General features: G+C 45.3%; 1 protein-coding gene across 1 annotated transcript in view; it reads right to left on the bottom strand.

The window, feature by feature from the left end:
• HUNK (hormonally up-regulated Neu-associated kinase) overlaps positions 1-18,000 on the bottom strand; it is a 99,710-nt gene that overhangs the window by 62,341 nt on the left and 19,369 nt on the right. Inside the window, exon 2 of the mRNA XM_030202150.1 lies at positions 4,937-5,168. Coding sequence (XP_030058010.1) covers positions 4,937-5,168 — 232 coding nt within the window. The remainder of the gene's footprint in view (positions 1-4,936; positions 5,169-18,000) is intronic.

Below are 18,000 nucleotides of genomic sequence, written 5' to 3'. Positions count from 1 at the left end.
TATACCTGTATATTCAGCGCTGGTCGATCTCTGGAAATCAGAGCCACTATCCAGAGAGCTCATTGGGTAATTAAGGACAGCCTTTTTGCCAGCCTCTGGATAAATGCAAGCTCTAATCAGGCTTGGTCCTCAGCCCATCCTGGCGCTACCCGGATAGTCTGCAGTGATTTCCAGCGGCGTTATCTGGATAATACTGCTGAGAATCCATGCATGACCCCAGTCAACAGGACTTATCCAAGTAGCAGGTGCTGCCACCCAGGTAAGTCCTTATAAATATCCAGCCTGGGCTTTTTAGCAAAGTCATGGCCTCTGTGCATTTTCCCCATTTCTTTTCCCTAAGAAAGAGCATCTGCACTGAGCACCAGCAAGCTGCTCACTAAAGCCCATTGTGCTGCCTGAGCTCTGCTTAGCAACGTGTAGAGGCAGCAGCAGCATCAACATTAAAGCACCACATACACGCCAGGCATTTTCTTCCAACTGCGTCTGCTCTTATGTACTTAACAAACCTAAGGAGTGGAGGAGTGGCGAGGAGTGGCCTAGTGGTTAGGGTGGTGGACTTTGGTCCTGGGGAACTGAGGAACTGAGTTTGATTCCCACTTCAGGCACAGGCAGCTCCTTGTGACTCTGGGCAAGTCACTTAACCCTCCATTGCCCCATGTAAGCCACATTGAGCCTGCCATGAGTGGGAAAGCGCAGGGTACAAATGTAACAAAAATAAAATAGATACTATTGGAGATTCTATATGGAATGTTGCTACTATTGGAGATTCTACATGGAATGTTGCTCTTCCACTAGCAACATTCCATGTAGAAGCCTGCGCGGCCACATTGGTGATCTGCAAGGGCCGACTTCTACATGGAATGTTGCTAGTGGAATAGCAACATTCCATGTAGAATATATAGAAATCAAACAAAATAAAACATGGAAAAGAAAATAAGATGATACCTTTTTTATTGGACATAACTTAATACATTTCTTGATTAGCTTTCGAAGGTTGCCCTTCTTCCTCAGATCGGAAATAAGCAAATGTGCTAGCTGACAGTGTATATAAGTGAAAACATTCAAGCATTACTATGACAGTAAAATAGATACCATTGGAGATTCTACATGGAATGTTGCTACTATTGGAGATTCTACATGGAATGTTGCTATTCCACTAGCAACATTCCATGTAGAAGGCTGCGCAGGCTTCTGTTTCTGTGAGTCTGACGTCCTGCACGTACGTGCAGGACGTCAGACTCACAGAAGCAGAAGCCTGCGCAGCCACATTGGTGATCTGCAAGGGCCGACTTCTACATGGAATGTTGCTAGTGGAATAGCAACATTCCATGTAGAATCTCCAATAGTAGCAACAGTGGAGGAGTGGCCTAGTAGCAACAGTGGAGGAGTGGCCTAGTGGTTAGGGTGGTGGACTTTGGTCCTGAGGAACTGAGTTCGATTCCCACTTCAGGCACAGGCAGCTCCTTGTGACTCTGGGCAAGTCACTTAACCCTCCATTGCCCCATGTAAGCTGCATTGAACCTGCCATGAGTGGGAAAGTGCGGGGGTACAAATGTAACAAAAATAAAAAATAAGGCTACGCCGTTTTCCACAGGCACTCTGATCTTAAAAGACATTTGCTGACCAGCAAACAGGGCTGGTGTTGGATATTCAGTGGCCTAAGGAAGAAAATGCTTTGGGGGCCACTAGATTGTGTGGGCCTGAGACAAGATGGCCCACCTGTAGCTACGCCACTGAAAAACTGTATAACCCACACTATTTACAAGGCCACATCTACCCCTGGATTCTATATATAGTGCCAATCCAAGATGTACACCCAACTAAATTGGCTAGTTGGCATCAATTTGAATTTGCGCTTTTCTATAGCAGCGTGCAACCCAAAAGGGGGTGTGGCCATGGGAGGAGCATGGGCAGGTCAGGAGCATTCTAGAATACTGGGGATGTGCGGGAATTATGTAGGGAAAGTATTGGGTTAATCATTTTTAACATATACAGCTCCTGGACAAGAAGCACTGTAGTTTGTTCTTAGACACGCTTTTGGCTAGCTTATAACACATGTTGTCCAAGCTTAGATAAAAGTACAAGACTGTACTATTTGTAGGGGTCATGAAGTTCATCGAAAAGGAGGTTACTAGGAAAATGACAAGTAATGATGCAGGTGCAGGATGAGGTAAGACATGGAGAAATGTAGATGTGAAATTGGGCAGATAGACCATATAAGGGAATGGACAAACAGGATAGGAATTGATCTAATGGTGAAAGAAGGTATAAAAAGTGATGGCGAACCTATGGCACGCGTGCCAGAGAGGGCACACAGATCCCTCTCTGTTGGCACGCGCGCTGTCGCCTCACCCACCGGAAGTTCGTTCCCTCCTCCCTTCGAGTTCCAGGCCCCCTCCCTCCGAATTTTAAAAGTAATCTATTTTACCTCGTCGGGGTTAGGGCGGCAGCATGCAGGCTCGGCTCGGTGCTTAGTTCCATTTTCCCTTCTCTCTCTCAGCTCTGGTCCCGCCCTCATTTCCTGTTTCTGCAAGGGCGGGGCCAGAGCTGAGAGAGAGAGAAGGGAACTAAGCACCAAGCTGAGTCTGCATGCTTTTTACAGCTGCTGCTGCCCTAACCCCGACGAGGTAAGATTTATTTATTTATTTATTTATTTTTTGTTACATTTGTACCCCGCACTTTCTAGATGACTTGTAAAATTTGGAGGGAGGGGGCGAGGAGGGAGGGAAGGAGGGGGGGAGGAGGGAGGGCGGGGGGACCCTGGAACTCGAAAGGAGGGAGGGGGGCCCCTGGAACTGGGAGGGAGGGGGGCCGGCCTTGGAAGGAAGGAGGGAGGGAGGCCCTGGAACTGGGAGATGGACCCTGGAACTGGGAGGGAGGGGGACCTGGAACTCGGAGGCAGGTGGAGGGGGGACGAGGGAGGGGGGAATGCACCACCTGTTAAATTGCCCTGTTGGCACTTTGCGATAAATAATTAGATTTTGGGTTGCTGTTTGGGCACTCGGTCTCTGAAAGGTTTGCCATCACTGCTATAAAATAACAGGGGAATTTGTATAGAGTCAGACAACACCCTCCTGCTTGTGTGCTGGATTAATCTCCTGGATGTTGTCTCCTTGCAAGTAATAAAGCTGCTTTAAGCTTGACTTGGTCTCGTGGTGATCGTGAGTATTGGTAATTTCTTTTAACAAATTACAACTGGTTTCAGCAGGCATAAGTCCTGGCACCCAAATCTGGGCACTGAAATTGACACTCAATGCTATTCTATAGTGGGTACTCATCTTGCAGTGTCCATCGTAGAATTAGCATTGATCGCCAACTGTTTTCAGTGCCATTTACCAAATATAGCCCATAATTCATTGAGAACGCATACAGATAAAACAAAATTAACTAAAAACAAATAAAACCCCACAACAGACACTGCAAACATTATATAGGCATAATAATCTAAGACAACTCCTCCAGAATCAACTTTAAATGCTATCAGTTGCTCCGGTTAAATAGCGCTTAGCTAAGTGCTAATACTCTGCGCAAGATAGATGGTTATCTCTGCTGAATATTAGCACACACCGCCGGATTCTATACATCGCGCCTAGCGTTCCGCGCCTAAATCTACGCGTGTTCCATAACAATGAATGTAACTTAATTGGCTTAACAAGCCAATCAGCGTTGTTAACAGCACTTAACAAGCAATAATGAGCACTAATTGACAATTAGAATTTACGCAAACTCACTAAGCTTAAATTCTAACACACACATCCAAAAAGGGGCGTGGTTATGGAAATTCATGGGTATTCCCAAATTTATATGCATTATAGAGTATGACCCAGTCCACGTAGATCTACGCCACATTTTCACTGGTGTAAATGGATGCACATAGTTTTAGACGCTGGGATATCAACTAAGCATATCAACTATGCACCTCCCCCAAAAATGATTTCTGTGTGGATTTTTCAGGTGCCATATATAGAATCTCCCCCATAGCGGCTAACCAGCTGTATCGTGCGACATAGCCAGTTATCTGCTAATATTTAAGTTCTGACCATCTAAATTTAGCGAGCAAATCGGTCCACATAAATAGCAGTCCGCTATTAACCAGCCAGTGCTGAATATTCACATAGCTGGTTAAGTTAAAGCCAGCCAAAAAAACTCCAGATATTCAATGCCTGTCACCGGAAACGGTCCAGCATTACATATCCAGGGTCAGCGCTGCTGCCGGCTAAATATCAAGGGGACCTATGTTTTCAAAATGTTATGGGAGTAATGGCTAGTAGGAAACAGGAGGTGATTCAATGGCTACTATGACGCAGGGGTGTTGCCAGACTTCGGCGGGAGGGGGTCCAGAGCCCAAGGTGAGGGGGCACATTTTAGCCCCCCCCTCGGCGGCGCCAACCCCCCCTCCATTTTTGCCGCCACCGCCAACTTTGACCCCCCCCCCCGGCGCCAACCCTTTCGACCCCCCCTTCCCACCGCCACCAACCCTCCCCCACCGCTGCCGTCACCATCAGCATCGGGTACCTTTGCTGGTGGGGGATCCCAACCCCGACAGCTGAAGTCCTCTTCTCCAGCGCAGCCACGTTGCTGGCTGATCTGCAAGGCTTCGTTCTGTTGTTGTGAGTCTGATGTCTTACACGTTGTACGTGCAGGACGTCAGACCCACAGAAACAGAACAAATCCTTGCAGATCAGCAACGCGGCTGCACCGGAGAAGAGGACCTCGGCTGCCGGGGGTTGGGGACCCTTGCCAGCAAAGGTACCCGACGATGGCGGGGGGGTTGGCGGTGGGGGGGGGTCGAAAGAGTCGTCGGCAGGGGGGTCCAGGGCCAAATCTACAGGGGCCCATGCCCCCGTGGCCCCATGTAGCTACGCCCCTGCTAAGACGGCACTGGTGATCCTAACAGTGCGCAAGATTTTCCATTAAACATGCAAGACACTGTTACCTTTTCTCCGGTGAGCACGTGCAGTCCCTCCCGGACTTTGGCGAAGGAGCCCTCTCCCAGTTTCCTTCCGATCAGGTAGTTGCCCACCCGTTTGTTGTGCTGGAAGCTGCGGATGCTTTCCCTGCACACGGAGCTCACGCAAGAGGGCAGCAGTCCGTCCTCAGAGGCCAATGGCGAGGGAAGCTTCTCCTCTCCGAAACCATTCACCCCATCCCCAGCAGCCGCTGGCATTCTGGATATGAAAAATACAACAAAAAAAAAATGATAAGTCAGCATTGGAGGAAGGGAGGGAAGAAGAGAGATCAGTAGCCATGGGAATTTCTGGAGTGTATAAACCAACAGCAGTTTCAAGTGTTTCCTGCAACTATCCCCTTAGCAGCCCAGTGAATAATCCCACAAATGATCCCACAGCAACCCAGTGAATTCCTCACATACGATTCCTCAGCAAGTCAGTGAATTCCATCTGAGCTGGTTCCATTTCCTTAAGACAGGAAAAACCTCCTCTTGTTGTATTCTATAGCCATCAAATTAGATTTCCCCCTTCCCTCCCCACCACAGGGACACAAAACTACAAGCCCATGGATCTAAGGAGATACCAAGCAGAACTCTTGGCATGTCCAGTTGGTACACCACTATGTCCTAGCAGCTGCTGCTGCCTGGGGCATTCCTTGGGTGTGTATCCAGAAGCAGCAGCAGCCAGGCAGCCCAGGCTATTCTTCAAACTTTCCAAATCTCCTGCACATTTCAGCTCCTGAGAATTCATCTGCTACAGATCCACAGCCTCTGTCCACATTATACATAGAGATCTGTGCACAACCCCTGCACGTTCACAGTGCAGAAAGGTGAGGGAAGTCGCTGTCAGTCTGTCCATGCCTACATAAACACATTAAGCAAAGCTGGCGAACAATCTGTCAGTCGGTCTGAGGAAGCGATCCTGATCCCTTCAGGTACAGGTGTATCAAGAGCTGGGGAAAGGAACTCCTGCTCACCTTTGGATCTGAGATTTTTCAATGAAAGGATGAACTAGAAACAAGGACAAAAGTTGCTTGGAAGAGAAAGTCAGTTGGGGTACGGCATTAGAGGACTGTGGCTATAATAACTGCGGATTTCCTAAGGGCTGTCAAACCTCTCCGTTCCTGGTACACACTGCCCTTGTTATCCCTGCAGGTCTCAGCACTCTCCTCCCTTCCTCTCAGATTTCTCCTCCTTTTCTCGCCACCTTTCTCCCTTGCCGGTAGATCCAGACCTCTTCTTCCTATCTCTTGCACTGGATGTGAGGGCTGTGGTTGGGGGAGGGGCAGATTGCTGTCTCTGCTGGGAGTCTCTCTGTGGGGCTCTTGAGATGGATAATTTTAAGCAACAGTCTGGCTGGGAGCCACTGGAGTGTGTGTGTAGGGTGGGGGGGGGAGTTCTTCTGGGCTGGGGCTTGGGGAGGGTGGGGGGCTTAATCATCTCTGTGGGTGTGCTGAAGTCTCTCACTCTGGGTACAAAGGGCGTTTCCCAGGCTGGGAAATTCTGGGGGGGAGATCTCATGGAGCGAGGGTCTCTTTCTTGTGGGTACATACAGAACATCTGTTTTTTGGCAGGCCCCCACTTCATCCCCTCTATAAATCTCTTATTAGTTTGAATTTGCAGTAATTTAATCTGCTCAGAGTCTGCCAGAACAGATGTGATCTCAGGTCAGCTCCCTCCCCCTCCCCCTCTCCAGGCAGAGAAAAGAAGGTGCCTGGAATTCCAGAGACACCCAGAGAACAGCCAGAGCCAGTGGCCTTTCTTCACTCAGTTTTGAGCTTCTTCACTTTTACTTTTCTGCCTCTGGTTATTCTGCAGCCCTTTCCTATTTTCATTCATTTTTTTTTTTTGCTTAGAAATAAACTGCCAAAACATTTCGTGACTTGGGAAAGCCAGCGTGAGGTCTGACCAAAAATTACATTTTCCTATCTTCCAACCTGTGATTATTGCGACCCACTCATTGCTTCTTCGTTTCTAGTCTCTCTGTGTTCTTCAGCTTAAATGTGCTGAATGCATGACTGAAGTTTTACATTTTGCTTGATGTTTTTCTGTTAATACAGCAATACATTCTATGCAAAAAAAATGAGGTTCATACAGCCCTTGATTACATTTCTCATTAAGGGAATGCATTAAGATTTGGGGGCCCTTTTACAAAGCTGCGTTAAGACCTAGCGCTTGCCGCAGCAAAATAAATGGTGTACGGCGGGGTGCACTGAGACATCCCACGGTAATGTGTGCACGCAACTCGTAAACTAAAAAATAATTTGCACTTTTTTTGCATTGGGGGTGTGTCTGGGGGGCAGAGAGTGGGCGTGTTCTGCACTAATCAGCGTAGCTAAACAATTAGCGCACGAGTCCTTAATGGGTACCAGTAGGGGCTCAAGCGCTAATCTGTTTTAATGGACACATGCTTATGGTACAGTTAGCGCGTGGCCATTAATCAAAAAATCTGGAAATTTAGCATACAGGAAAAAGACTCGTGTAAGAGTGCACTAAGGCTCTTTTACCACTGTTTGGTAAAACAACTACCCTTGGAGTTAACGCAGCTAAATGTGGTGTGGAATGGATCCTCAGGAGCTTAGCCGAGATTGAGTGGCAGAGCCAGTGGTGGGAGGCAGGGCTGGTGGTTGGGAGGCGGGGATAGTGCTGGGCAGACTTATACGGTCTGTGCCGGGCCTGGTGGTTGGGAGGCGGGGAAAATGCTGGGCAGACTTATACGGTCTGTGCCAGAGCTGGTGGTGGGAGGCGGGGCTGGTGGCTAGGAGGTGGGGATAGTGCTGGGCAGACTTGTACGGTCTGTGCCCTGAAGAGGACAGGTACAAATCAAGGTAGGGTATACACAAAAGGTAGCACATATGAGTGTACCTTGTTGGGCAGACTGGATGGACCGTGCAGGTCTTTTTCTGCCGTCATCTACTATGTTACTATGTTTTCCCATGTGTTAACTGCAAATCTAATGCAGCACTTTTTAGGGCATTTTCAATGTTATTTATTCAGGTTGCGTGCTCATGTTGTCATTAGCATGCAGTACCTGCTTGGAGTTATTAACGTGAGAGCAGTTACCATCACCTAAATAAGAGACGGTAAGTGCTTCCCTCTTTAACTCTGCATTACTCAATTAGCATGCATTAAGTATAACATAGTAGCTGGATGTTTCCACACCCATTCCTCACCCATGACACATCCCATCCCAGAACAAATTATTTCAAATTCAGTAAAGCGTAGGTTTGCACAGTAAACAGGCAAATATACCACAAAATTCTGAAATGCATTTCTGCGGTAGCCTGTTTGCACATGCTAACCAACGTTAAGGGCTTAACGTCCTTTATTAAAAGGGTCGCTAAGACTTACTTTCTTCAGATGTTTATTTTATTTCTCAACAGATATTAGAGAACAGGAAGCGATTTTAGAACCAGCTGCATAAGTGGATGAGGCTAGTATAGGTCTGAAAAAGCGTGAGTTTTAGAAAGGGAACTCTGGGCAAGTCACTTAACCCTCCATTGCCCCAGATACAAAATTTCAGATTGTAAGCCCAGTACAGAGAAAGTACCTGCATATAAATTTAAACTGCTTTGGTTGTACCGCAGAAAGGTGGTATATCAAATCCATGACCCTTTTCCCTTTACATGCATCCTTCCCTTTCTCAAACTGCCACTCGGAGGTGCAACCACCAGCAGCAGGAACACATGTATATCTGCCTGGTTATCAACACAGAAAGAGGCAGGTATGATCCCCAGATCGTGGTAGCAAAGGTAGAAGATGCATCACAATAAGATGAAGTACAGCACACTTATTAGAACAGCCCAACGTGGCCACGGTTCGCCTATTGTAATACATAATATATCATGTTATTTATTTTTAATCATTGATGTTATCAGGGCTTTTTTTGAGGGGGGTTCTGAGTATCGGCACCTTTTCCATTGTCTGCTAAAATTGACCCATGGTCCTCAAGTTTTAATGAAAGAGCTCAGGCCCTACACACCAATTCTGCCTTGTCATAGATTCTGTGACTGTTTGCAGGGGGCCTGTCTATTGTGAGGTGGGTCCCTCAGTGATCACCCCACCCCTGAAGGGTGGCCTGGCATTTGAGTACCTGCACCCTTTTCACTAGAAAAAATGCACTGGATGTTATAATCATGGTGGATTTAAGTTGTTTTTATACTATGTTTATTATGTCAAGTCATGAATTTCAATAGTTTGCATGTGGTTTTGCTTGCTCTTCTGGAACTACCCCCAGCCCAGCACCAGTAAGGGCTCCCCACCACATGACCCCCTAGCATCTTCTATTTTAAGAAAAGTACCATTGCATTTACAGAATGAATGTGGTAAGAGAAGTTGAAGAGCAGACTCCAGGGAAGATATTTTCCCAGCTAGGGACATGTGTTCACAATAAAATAAGGAGTAACAGTAAGGAAATAAATGCAAAGGTGAAAACCAAAGACGACCAAAGAATAAGACCAAGAGTGAAAGATCAGGAAGCAAGCCTGTGTAACTGTCTCAACCAGTCACTGTAGGTTGGGTTAGAGAAGCAAGACTTTTTTTTTTTTTAATATGTAAACCCTTTTACTCCTGAATTCAGTTTGGAATTAGCACATCTGATTCTGCTCCCATTTCCAGTCATAGAATCAATCTGCTCTGGAATTAAATGTTGGAAAGCGTCCGTTTAAAACTAATTTTGAAGTTGACTCCCAAACTCCATTCACCCACATGCATTCAACGTTACTTCTTCTGCAAGAATTAAAGTCTTGGTGACTGTGGTTACTGGTGCTCATTCAGCCCCCTGTATGTGTAAATCTAGAAGGGATTTATTATTCTGGATCTTAGATTAGGATTCCAACAGCTGCACCAGCTTTGAAGTCCTTACACCAGGGGCATAGCCGTAGCCAGACATCCAGTTTTGGGTGGGCATGAGCCCAAATTAGATGGGCACGGAATTCAGCCCCTCCTGGCCCCCCTCCACTCTGCTCCCTGCATTCTAACTTTCCCCCACCCTCAAACAGAAAATATTAAATACCTGAACTGGTGGGGATCTCCAAACTGCACCAGCTGAAGATTTTCTCCTCCTCGGGCAGCCAGTGCTCTTCCAAACAGCAGCTGCCTGCACTTGACTTGAGCTGATGCTGCTGCCAGTAGTCCGTACATGCTCAGTGCTTCCACATGGGTGAAAACTGAGCATGTGCAAAGGGGCAGGTGTGTGGTGCCAACTGCCATTTGGAAGAGCATTGACTGCCTGAGGAGGAGAAAACCTTTAGCTGGTGGGGTTTGGGGATTCCCACCAGCCACAGCAAAAGTGCCACAATTTTGGGTGGGCATGAGTCCAAATTAGGTGGGCCACAGCCCACCCGGGCCCACCTGTAGCTACGCCATTGCCTTACACTAGCTCCTGACACTATATTGGGCCCACCTGTAGCTACGCCATTGCCTTACACTAGCTCCTGACACTATATTGTGCCGAGTTGTCTCAGCAGCCTCCTCCCCCACCCCCATATACACCTTCTCACCCTCACACTACAACCCCTTCTAATTGTGTCAAACCCTAAAGAATTGCGCCTCACAGACATAAAAATAACAATTCTCAGGATCAGTCCCAACCCTAATTATCTGCCACCAGACATAAGACTAACTCCAGATCTCCTAGCTGTGAGAAACTTTTGGAAACTATAATCTGCGCGCCTTGATCACTATGGGTATTATCAGTTTGTATAGAACATTCCCGATTATGCAGTACCTTACAGAAATATATGACAGAGTCTTTACTTCTTGGAGTTTATAATGTAGTCAAGAGAGGCAGAAACCTTCATAAAACACAGTTATTGAGAACTATTTACAGACTTCAATTTATGACAAAATCTCCCCAAGCTTGCTACATATTGCCAAGCTCTACCCACTGCAACTCCCCCTTTCCTGATGTATTAACAGACCGTACTCATTTCCTAAAATGATTATTTCCTTGTCAATTTTTTTCCTCACTCCTATGGTTTTCCTCTATCATATGTTTATTTTCTGCCTCTCTCTTCCTTAATATATTTATGTATTTATTTATTCACTCACTCATAGTCCCAAACTTATCTCTAAATCGCTTTGAGTTCTCTAGTTGGAAAAGTGTGTAACAAAAACAAACAAACGGATGATGCTTTATCAAAATCTGCAACAATGGCCTGAAAGGTGTGAAAAACATTAAGAGAGATCTAGCGAAGCATGGAGGCTGGATCTGAGTGTGGCAACTAAGATTTAATGCTAAAAAAATTCAGATTCATTCATTTGAGCTGCAAAATCCAAGGGAGCCATACAGTAAAGCAGGTGAAGTACCTCTACACATGAAAGAAGTGCAGGACCTGAGGGTAATCAGATCTGAGGATCTTAAGATGATCAAAGAGGTAGATAAAGCAATGGTAAAGGACAGAAGGATGCTCAAATACATAGGAAAGGAATCGCCAATAGGAAAAATGTGTGGTAGTGCCTCTGTGTAAGTCTCTAGCGAGACCTCATTTGGAGTACATTCTGAAGACCACACCTTCAAAAACAGTGATGGAATTCAAGAAGGTGTGTGATAAAAACACAAGATACGCAAAAGTATAGAATCAAAGTATAGAGTATTTTCAATCAAAGCAAAACATAACAGATTCACTCAAATTAAAGAGAGAAAGAGCATGGGGAGGGGGAAATGTGCATAGAGCATCAGTACAATCCTAACATCAAAGGAGGGGAACCTGCATGGTGCAGCAGGTACAACCCTAACAAAGGTGGGGCGGGGGGGGGAATAACCTGCACAGGGAAGCAGGTACAATCCTAACCACAAAGGGGGAGGGGGAATAACCTGCATGGAGCAGCAGGTACAACCCTAAGAACAAAGGGTAGTAACCTGCAGGGATTGGCACCTTTCTGGGCAGACTGGATGGACCATGCTGGCCTTTATCTGCCATTGTTACTATGACTCCATGACTAATCTAAGGAAAAAGTGGTGGATGCATGTAGCAGCCTGATAGTGGAGGTGTTGGGGGACAAGGACAGTATCTGAATTCAAGGAACCCCAGGACAAGCTCAGAGGATCTCTGAGAGAGAGGAAGGAACTGTAGAGTTTAGTGTAGATGGGCAGATTGGAGCATTGTCATTATCTGCTATTGTTTTAATTGTTGGATTAGAGGAGTGCATGAAAGCAGTTTAAAGGCATTGCGTTCTGCCATCCTTTGATGCTTGAATGACAGCAACCTAGAACAAGTGGCTGAAGCACTGAACAATCCATTTAGCATTTCTGTTGCCCATTCATGTGCTCTCTAAGTGCATCATCATGCACTTGACCAAGGTGAGTCTCATCCGTCACTGATCAGCTCTTTCTATTCCTGGAGCCCTTTGAAAGAGGACTGTATTGGAACAATGTTTAACGTTTCTTGACTGAGTCACCAGGAACTCTGCAAATGTCCTTAGTCATTTGTCCCTAAAACCTGTGTCTGTATAGAAGGATTCAGATTTTTACAGTGTAGGTAGGAAAAGAATTGGTTATAGTGTTAGTACAGGCCCATCATTTCCTATTAAAGTAATCTTATTACTCCGATTTAGCCAAATCAGTTTTGCCAAGGGTCACACGCCAGTTAAACCCTCTATATATTAAACCCGCAATATATGTCACATTAGTTTGAGAAGATACAGTAACTTTAAGGATGATCGGTCTAATCAGGCTTATAAAAATTGCCTGCAAGTAAAGTGAACAAAGGAAAAATTACTGTTTTGGAAACTGCAGTCCGCAACCAGAAGGTCTTAGGGGAGAATTCAGGAGAAATTCATATTAGAGTTTACCAGGTCTCTAGAAGTCTTTAGAGGGAATCATTTTATAACAGGTCACCTAGGTTAAGAGAATAAGATGATGACTATTTTTAATCTATTTTCTACATTTTTTTTCTTTGGGGGAGGAGAGGGAGTTAGGAACAGTCTTATCCTCTAGTTGGGATAAGCTTTTGTTATGGAGCGGGGAGGAGTGGCTTAGTGGTTAGGGTGGTGGACTTTGATCCTGGGGAACTGAGGAACTGAGTTCAATTCCCAGCACAGGCAGCTCCTTGTGACTCTGGGCAAGTCACTTAACCCTCCATTGCCCATGTAAGCCGCATTGAGCCTGCCATGAGTGGGAAAGCGCAGGGTACAAATGTAACAAAAATAAAATAGATACTATTGGAGATTCTACATGGAATGTTGCTACTACTGGAGATTCTACATGGAATGTTGCTATTGCTACTATTGGAGATTTTAGATGGAATGTTGCTACTATTGGAGATTCTACATGGAATGTTGCTATTCCACTAGCAACATTCCATGTAGAAGGCTGCGCAGGCTTCTGTTTCTGTGAGTCTGACGTCCTGCACATACGTGCAGGACGTCAGACTCACAGAAGCAGAAGCCTGCGCGGCCACATTGGTGATCTGCAAGGGCCGACTTCTACATGGAATGTTGCTAGTGGAATAGCAACATTCCATGTAGAATCTCAAATAGTAGCAACAGTGGAGGAGTGGCCTAGTGGTTAGGGTGGTGGACTTTGGTCCTGAGGAACTGAGTTCAATTCCCACTTCAGGCACAGGCAGCTCCTTGTGACTCTGGGCAAAGTCACTTAACCCTCCATTGCCCATGTAAGCCGCATTGAGCCTGCCATGAGTGGGAAAGCGCGGGGTACAAATGTAAAAAAAAATATAAGAACAAAGCCCGCTCTCCATCTCCTTTTCTTTGTGGTTCTGCTTACTTCATTGTTAGACTGTATTAAGTACTGTATTTGTTCTTAGAATTTTGGGGGTGGGGGTGGGGGGGAGTGTTGACACTAAATTGTCTTTGTACTTTTGCTTACCTGCATACCACTCCCTGTGTTATTGTTTTCCCTGAAGGCAGTGGTCTACTGAATTTTTTTTAGGGGGGGGAGGGGGAATTTGGGTGGGTTGAGGGTGTTTGGGGTTTATGGTCCTTTTTTTGTTTTTGTATTTTTGTTCGCTTATTGTTCAATTCTCGTCTTAGATTCCTGTATTTAAAAAAAATAGATTTTAAAAGGTCGCCTAAAATGCACACTGTGAATTCTATTTCAGCAATTATCCACGTAATTGCCTTTACAGAATACTAGAGTAAGTCCTAAGTTATATGTCTAACTTTAGGTGCGAGCACTTACGCTAGCTCAATGGCTAGTGTAAATACTCGCCCCTAACTGCTGACAGGCACGTAGCTCATCGTATTCTATAACCCACGCGTAAGTGCTAGGCACGCCCCTGACCGGTCCATGCTCCTCCTCCCAGTTCCATGACCCCTTGCAGCTGCTCACTATGGATTTTGCGCACAATTTGTACAATACTAAGGGCAGTTATGTGTATAACTGCAAATTAGTGCCAATTAACACAAATTTTAGCCAATTATTAGTTGTTAATGCCAATTATCAGCTATTCAACAATTAGGTAATGCACATAACTGACACTTTTATACATTCTGCATGCTCAGCTTTGCTTGCTAAGCATCACATTGTGCGCACAAGTTTATAGAATTCGGGCATCGGTGTCTAGACTGAACAATAACACCCTACTTCAACAAGGGTTCGTCTAGGGATTAGAAACATGCCATGATGCACTTTTCATAATAGAGGAGAAAAACCACCACCGAGGTGGAGGAACAGAAGAACCTGTACGAAATGCTCACAAGTTGGTAGAAAAGTAGGGTTGAAGGATAAGCCTTCCAAACACTGATGGGCTCACAAAAGTAATATTTATTACAAAACAGCAAGGATGTGACACAGGACCGTGTTTCAGCTTAAACAAAGCCTGCGTCAGGGGTCTGCTGCAGATTAATTCAGGAAAAACTTCCAAAAATATAGCTTTCCAAAATAAAGTGGAAGTAATGTACAAAAGCAGCTCCGGAAATTACGCTCTTCGATCTTTCCAACTCAAAGCACAGGAAACATCAAAACGTTTTTCCTGAATTCATCTGCAGCAGACCCCCTGAAGCAGATCGAAATCAGCTGCCCCCTCCTCCAATCTTCCCAGTCATCTTTACCCCTTTAGACAGAAGTGCATTTCCATTTCCATATTTTAATCAATACAAGCTCTCCTCCCCATGCTTTTTACCCAGCCTGCCAGCCCTGTTTCTAACACTGCCCTCTATCTTCCTCAAGCATTTTAAATTCTATTACAGTGCTGCCTCCACTGGGAGGTTAATCCAGGCATATAACAAAGTCTACAATGCATATATATTTTCTATCAGTCTTCAGTTAGACCTGAATTGATTTTCTTTATTTTGTTTCTGCAATCCATAAGATTTTCCACACTATAATTTAAAATTCCACTTTGGTCTGTGTTTTTCTGTGTTTGGTGAGATAAGGAACATTATATTTTTCCGGTACTTCCAATCACTAAGGCATGGTATCAAGGCAAATAATAGGATATGTCCTATGATGCGTAATTAGGTCATCAATCATAGTCACAGAGCCATGAACTATCAAGGGAGATCCAAGGAGGCCAGGCTTCACTAATGAGCTTGGAAGGGCCCAGGCAGGCAGATTGAAAATGTTTTTGTTCTACGTTATTCCGAAAGAAACATATATCCCCAGGGCTGTCTGAGATTACATGGCGTTATAGCAGCATATAATCTGCTAACAGTTTGATTGTTAAATCCTAGGTTGTAATGGGCAAATCATTAAATAAATTATGTCTTCTGAGACTTCCATGATATGTGGGCTTAAGAGAAACTACCAGAGACAGACTTTTTTTTTATTAAATTTAACCATAGTTTTAAAGGAACAGATTATGTGGTGGAATCAGAGGCTATGTGTTCCTGTCCCATGGCCCTCCTTCTAAGCCATATAAAATGTTTAGATCAATTCTCTCTTGTTAATACAGAGAACTGTCAAACAACATGAGTTCAGAACATCCTATCTGATGCTAGTTTCCAATCCTTTACTTTTCCCCTATTAGGATATTTTTCAACAGAGACATTATCCCTTCACAGTGTATCAGCAGAGGCTACACTGGTCATCAGAGTTGGCAGCCAGACCGTGTTGCTTACACTGTTGTTTGTTATATTTGTACCCTGCGCTTTTCCCACTCATGGCAGGCTCAATGTGGCTTACATGGGGCAATGGAGGGTTAACTGACTTGCCCAGAGTCACAAGGAGCTGCCTGTGCCTGAACTGGGAATCGAACTCAGTTCCCCAGGACCCAAGTCCACCACCCTAACCACTAGGCCACTCCTTGTCAACAATAGCAAAGCCTCGCCAAAACCAGCCCCTGAAATGACTTGGGACTGAAGGCTGACTCAGCAAACATTTTTACTCCAAATTGCTTCCTCCTACATTTCTGTGGTCTAAAGCAGCAACTCTGGCTCCTGAATGAAACCTCAGGGCCTGCAGAATCCCATAGCCAATAATCATCAATTAGAGTTCCACCCAGACCAAGTGGCTCCATTGGGGACAGTATGATTTCCAGGATGGCTGGGTCCCATTCACTATCTCCCACTAAAAATAGGTTCTACACAGAGAAGTATCATTTGCTTTTCTCTAATTTCTGTTATATTACTGATCTATTTTTATTACCTACCATTCTTAAGGAGCTCAACAGGAGATACACCAAAAAATGATAGCATAAATATAAAGCTATATTTAAAACACACACACACACACACACACACACACACACACACACACACACACATAGAACCACAGCATAAAATCCACAGAAAATATGCATTTTATCAAAGAGTAAAACAGATACCACTATAAAATAAGAGGCCTTTTTACTAAAAGATGTCAAGCCCTAACATGCACAGAGGGAATGAAAAACAGGCTACTGCAAAATGTGTTAAAGCGTTCTATAGTATTTTGCCTGTTAGCACACACTGAAGGGCATTTTCAAAAGAAATGTCCAAGTTGCGATTTGGACTTTTTGCAAAACGTCGAAATCCAGGGGGGGTGGGGAAAAACGTATTTTCGAAACAAGCTGGACATCCATCTTTCGTTTCAAAAATACTGTCAGAGACGTCCAAATCCAAGGACATCCAAATCTAGGGACGTCCAAATTTAAGGACGTCCCTAGATTTGGATGTCCTTGGATTTGGATGTTTCTGACTTTTGGCGATTTTCGAAACCAAAGACGTCCATGTCAAAAACGTTCAAATGCAAGCCATTTGGACGTGGGAGGAACCAGCATTTGTAATGCACTGGTCCCCCTGACATGCCAGGACACCAACCGGGCACCCTTGGGGGCACTGCAGTGGACTTCATAAAATGCTCCCAAGAACATAGCTCCCTTATATGCTGAGCCCCACAACCCCCACCCCCCAAAACCCACTACCCACAACTGTACACCACTACCATAGCCCTTAGGGGTGAAGGGGGCACCTATATATGGGTACAGTGGGTTTGTAGTGGGTTTTGGAGAGCTCGCTGTGTCCTCCACAAATGTAACAGGTAGGGGGAGTATCGGCCTGGGTCCACCTGTCTGAAGTGCACTGCAGTACCCACTAAAACTGCTCCTGGGACCTTCATGCGCCATCATGGACCTGAGTATGACATCTGAGGCTGGCATGAAATATTTTTAAAGATGTTTTTTGAGGGTGGGAGGGGATAAGTGAACACTGGGGGAGTAACGGGAGGTCATCCCCGATTCCCTCCGGTGGTCATCTGGTCATTTCGGGCACCTTTTTGTGCCTTATTCATAAAAAAAAAAAACACGACCGGGTGAAAACGTCCAAGTGTTCGTCAGGGACGTCCTTGCTTTTTTTGATTATGGGTCAAAGACGTCCAAGTGTTAGGCACGCCCAAGTCCCGCCTTTGCTACGCCTCCAGCACGCCCCCTTGAAATTTGGACGTCCTTGCGACAGACTGCAGTTGTAGACGTCCAAAATCGGATTGCGATTATACCGATTTGGACGTCTGGGAGATGGACGTTCATGTTCCGATTTATGTCGAAAGATGGACGTCCCTCTCTTTCGAAAATGAGCCTAAGCGCATGTTAAATTTAGAAGGAGCGTGTCAAGGGTGGAGAATGAACATGGAAGCGTTAACTAGCTAGTACATTCATATTAGTGTGTGCTAACTGGCT

The sequence above is a fragment of the Microcaecilia unicolor genome, chromosome 4 (genome assembly GCF_901765095.1).
Source record: "Microcaecilia unicolor chromosome 4, aMicUni1.1, whole genome shotgun sequence".
NCBI classification, from domain to species: Eukaryota; Metazoa; Chordata; class Amphibia; order Gymnophiona; family Siphonopidae; genus Microcaecilia; species Microcaecilia unicolor.
The sequence above is the reverse complement of the archived record's forward strand: the minus strand, read 5'-3'. Positions and strand labels throughout refer to the sequence as shown.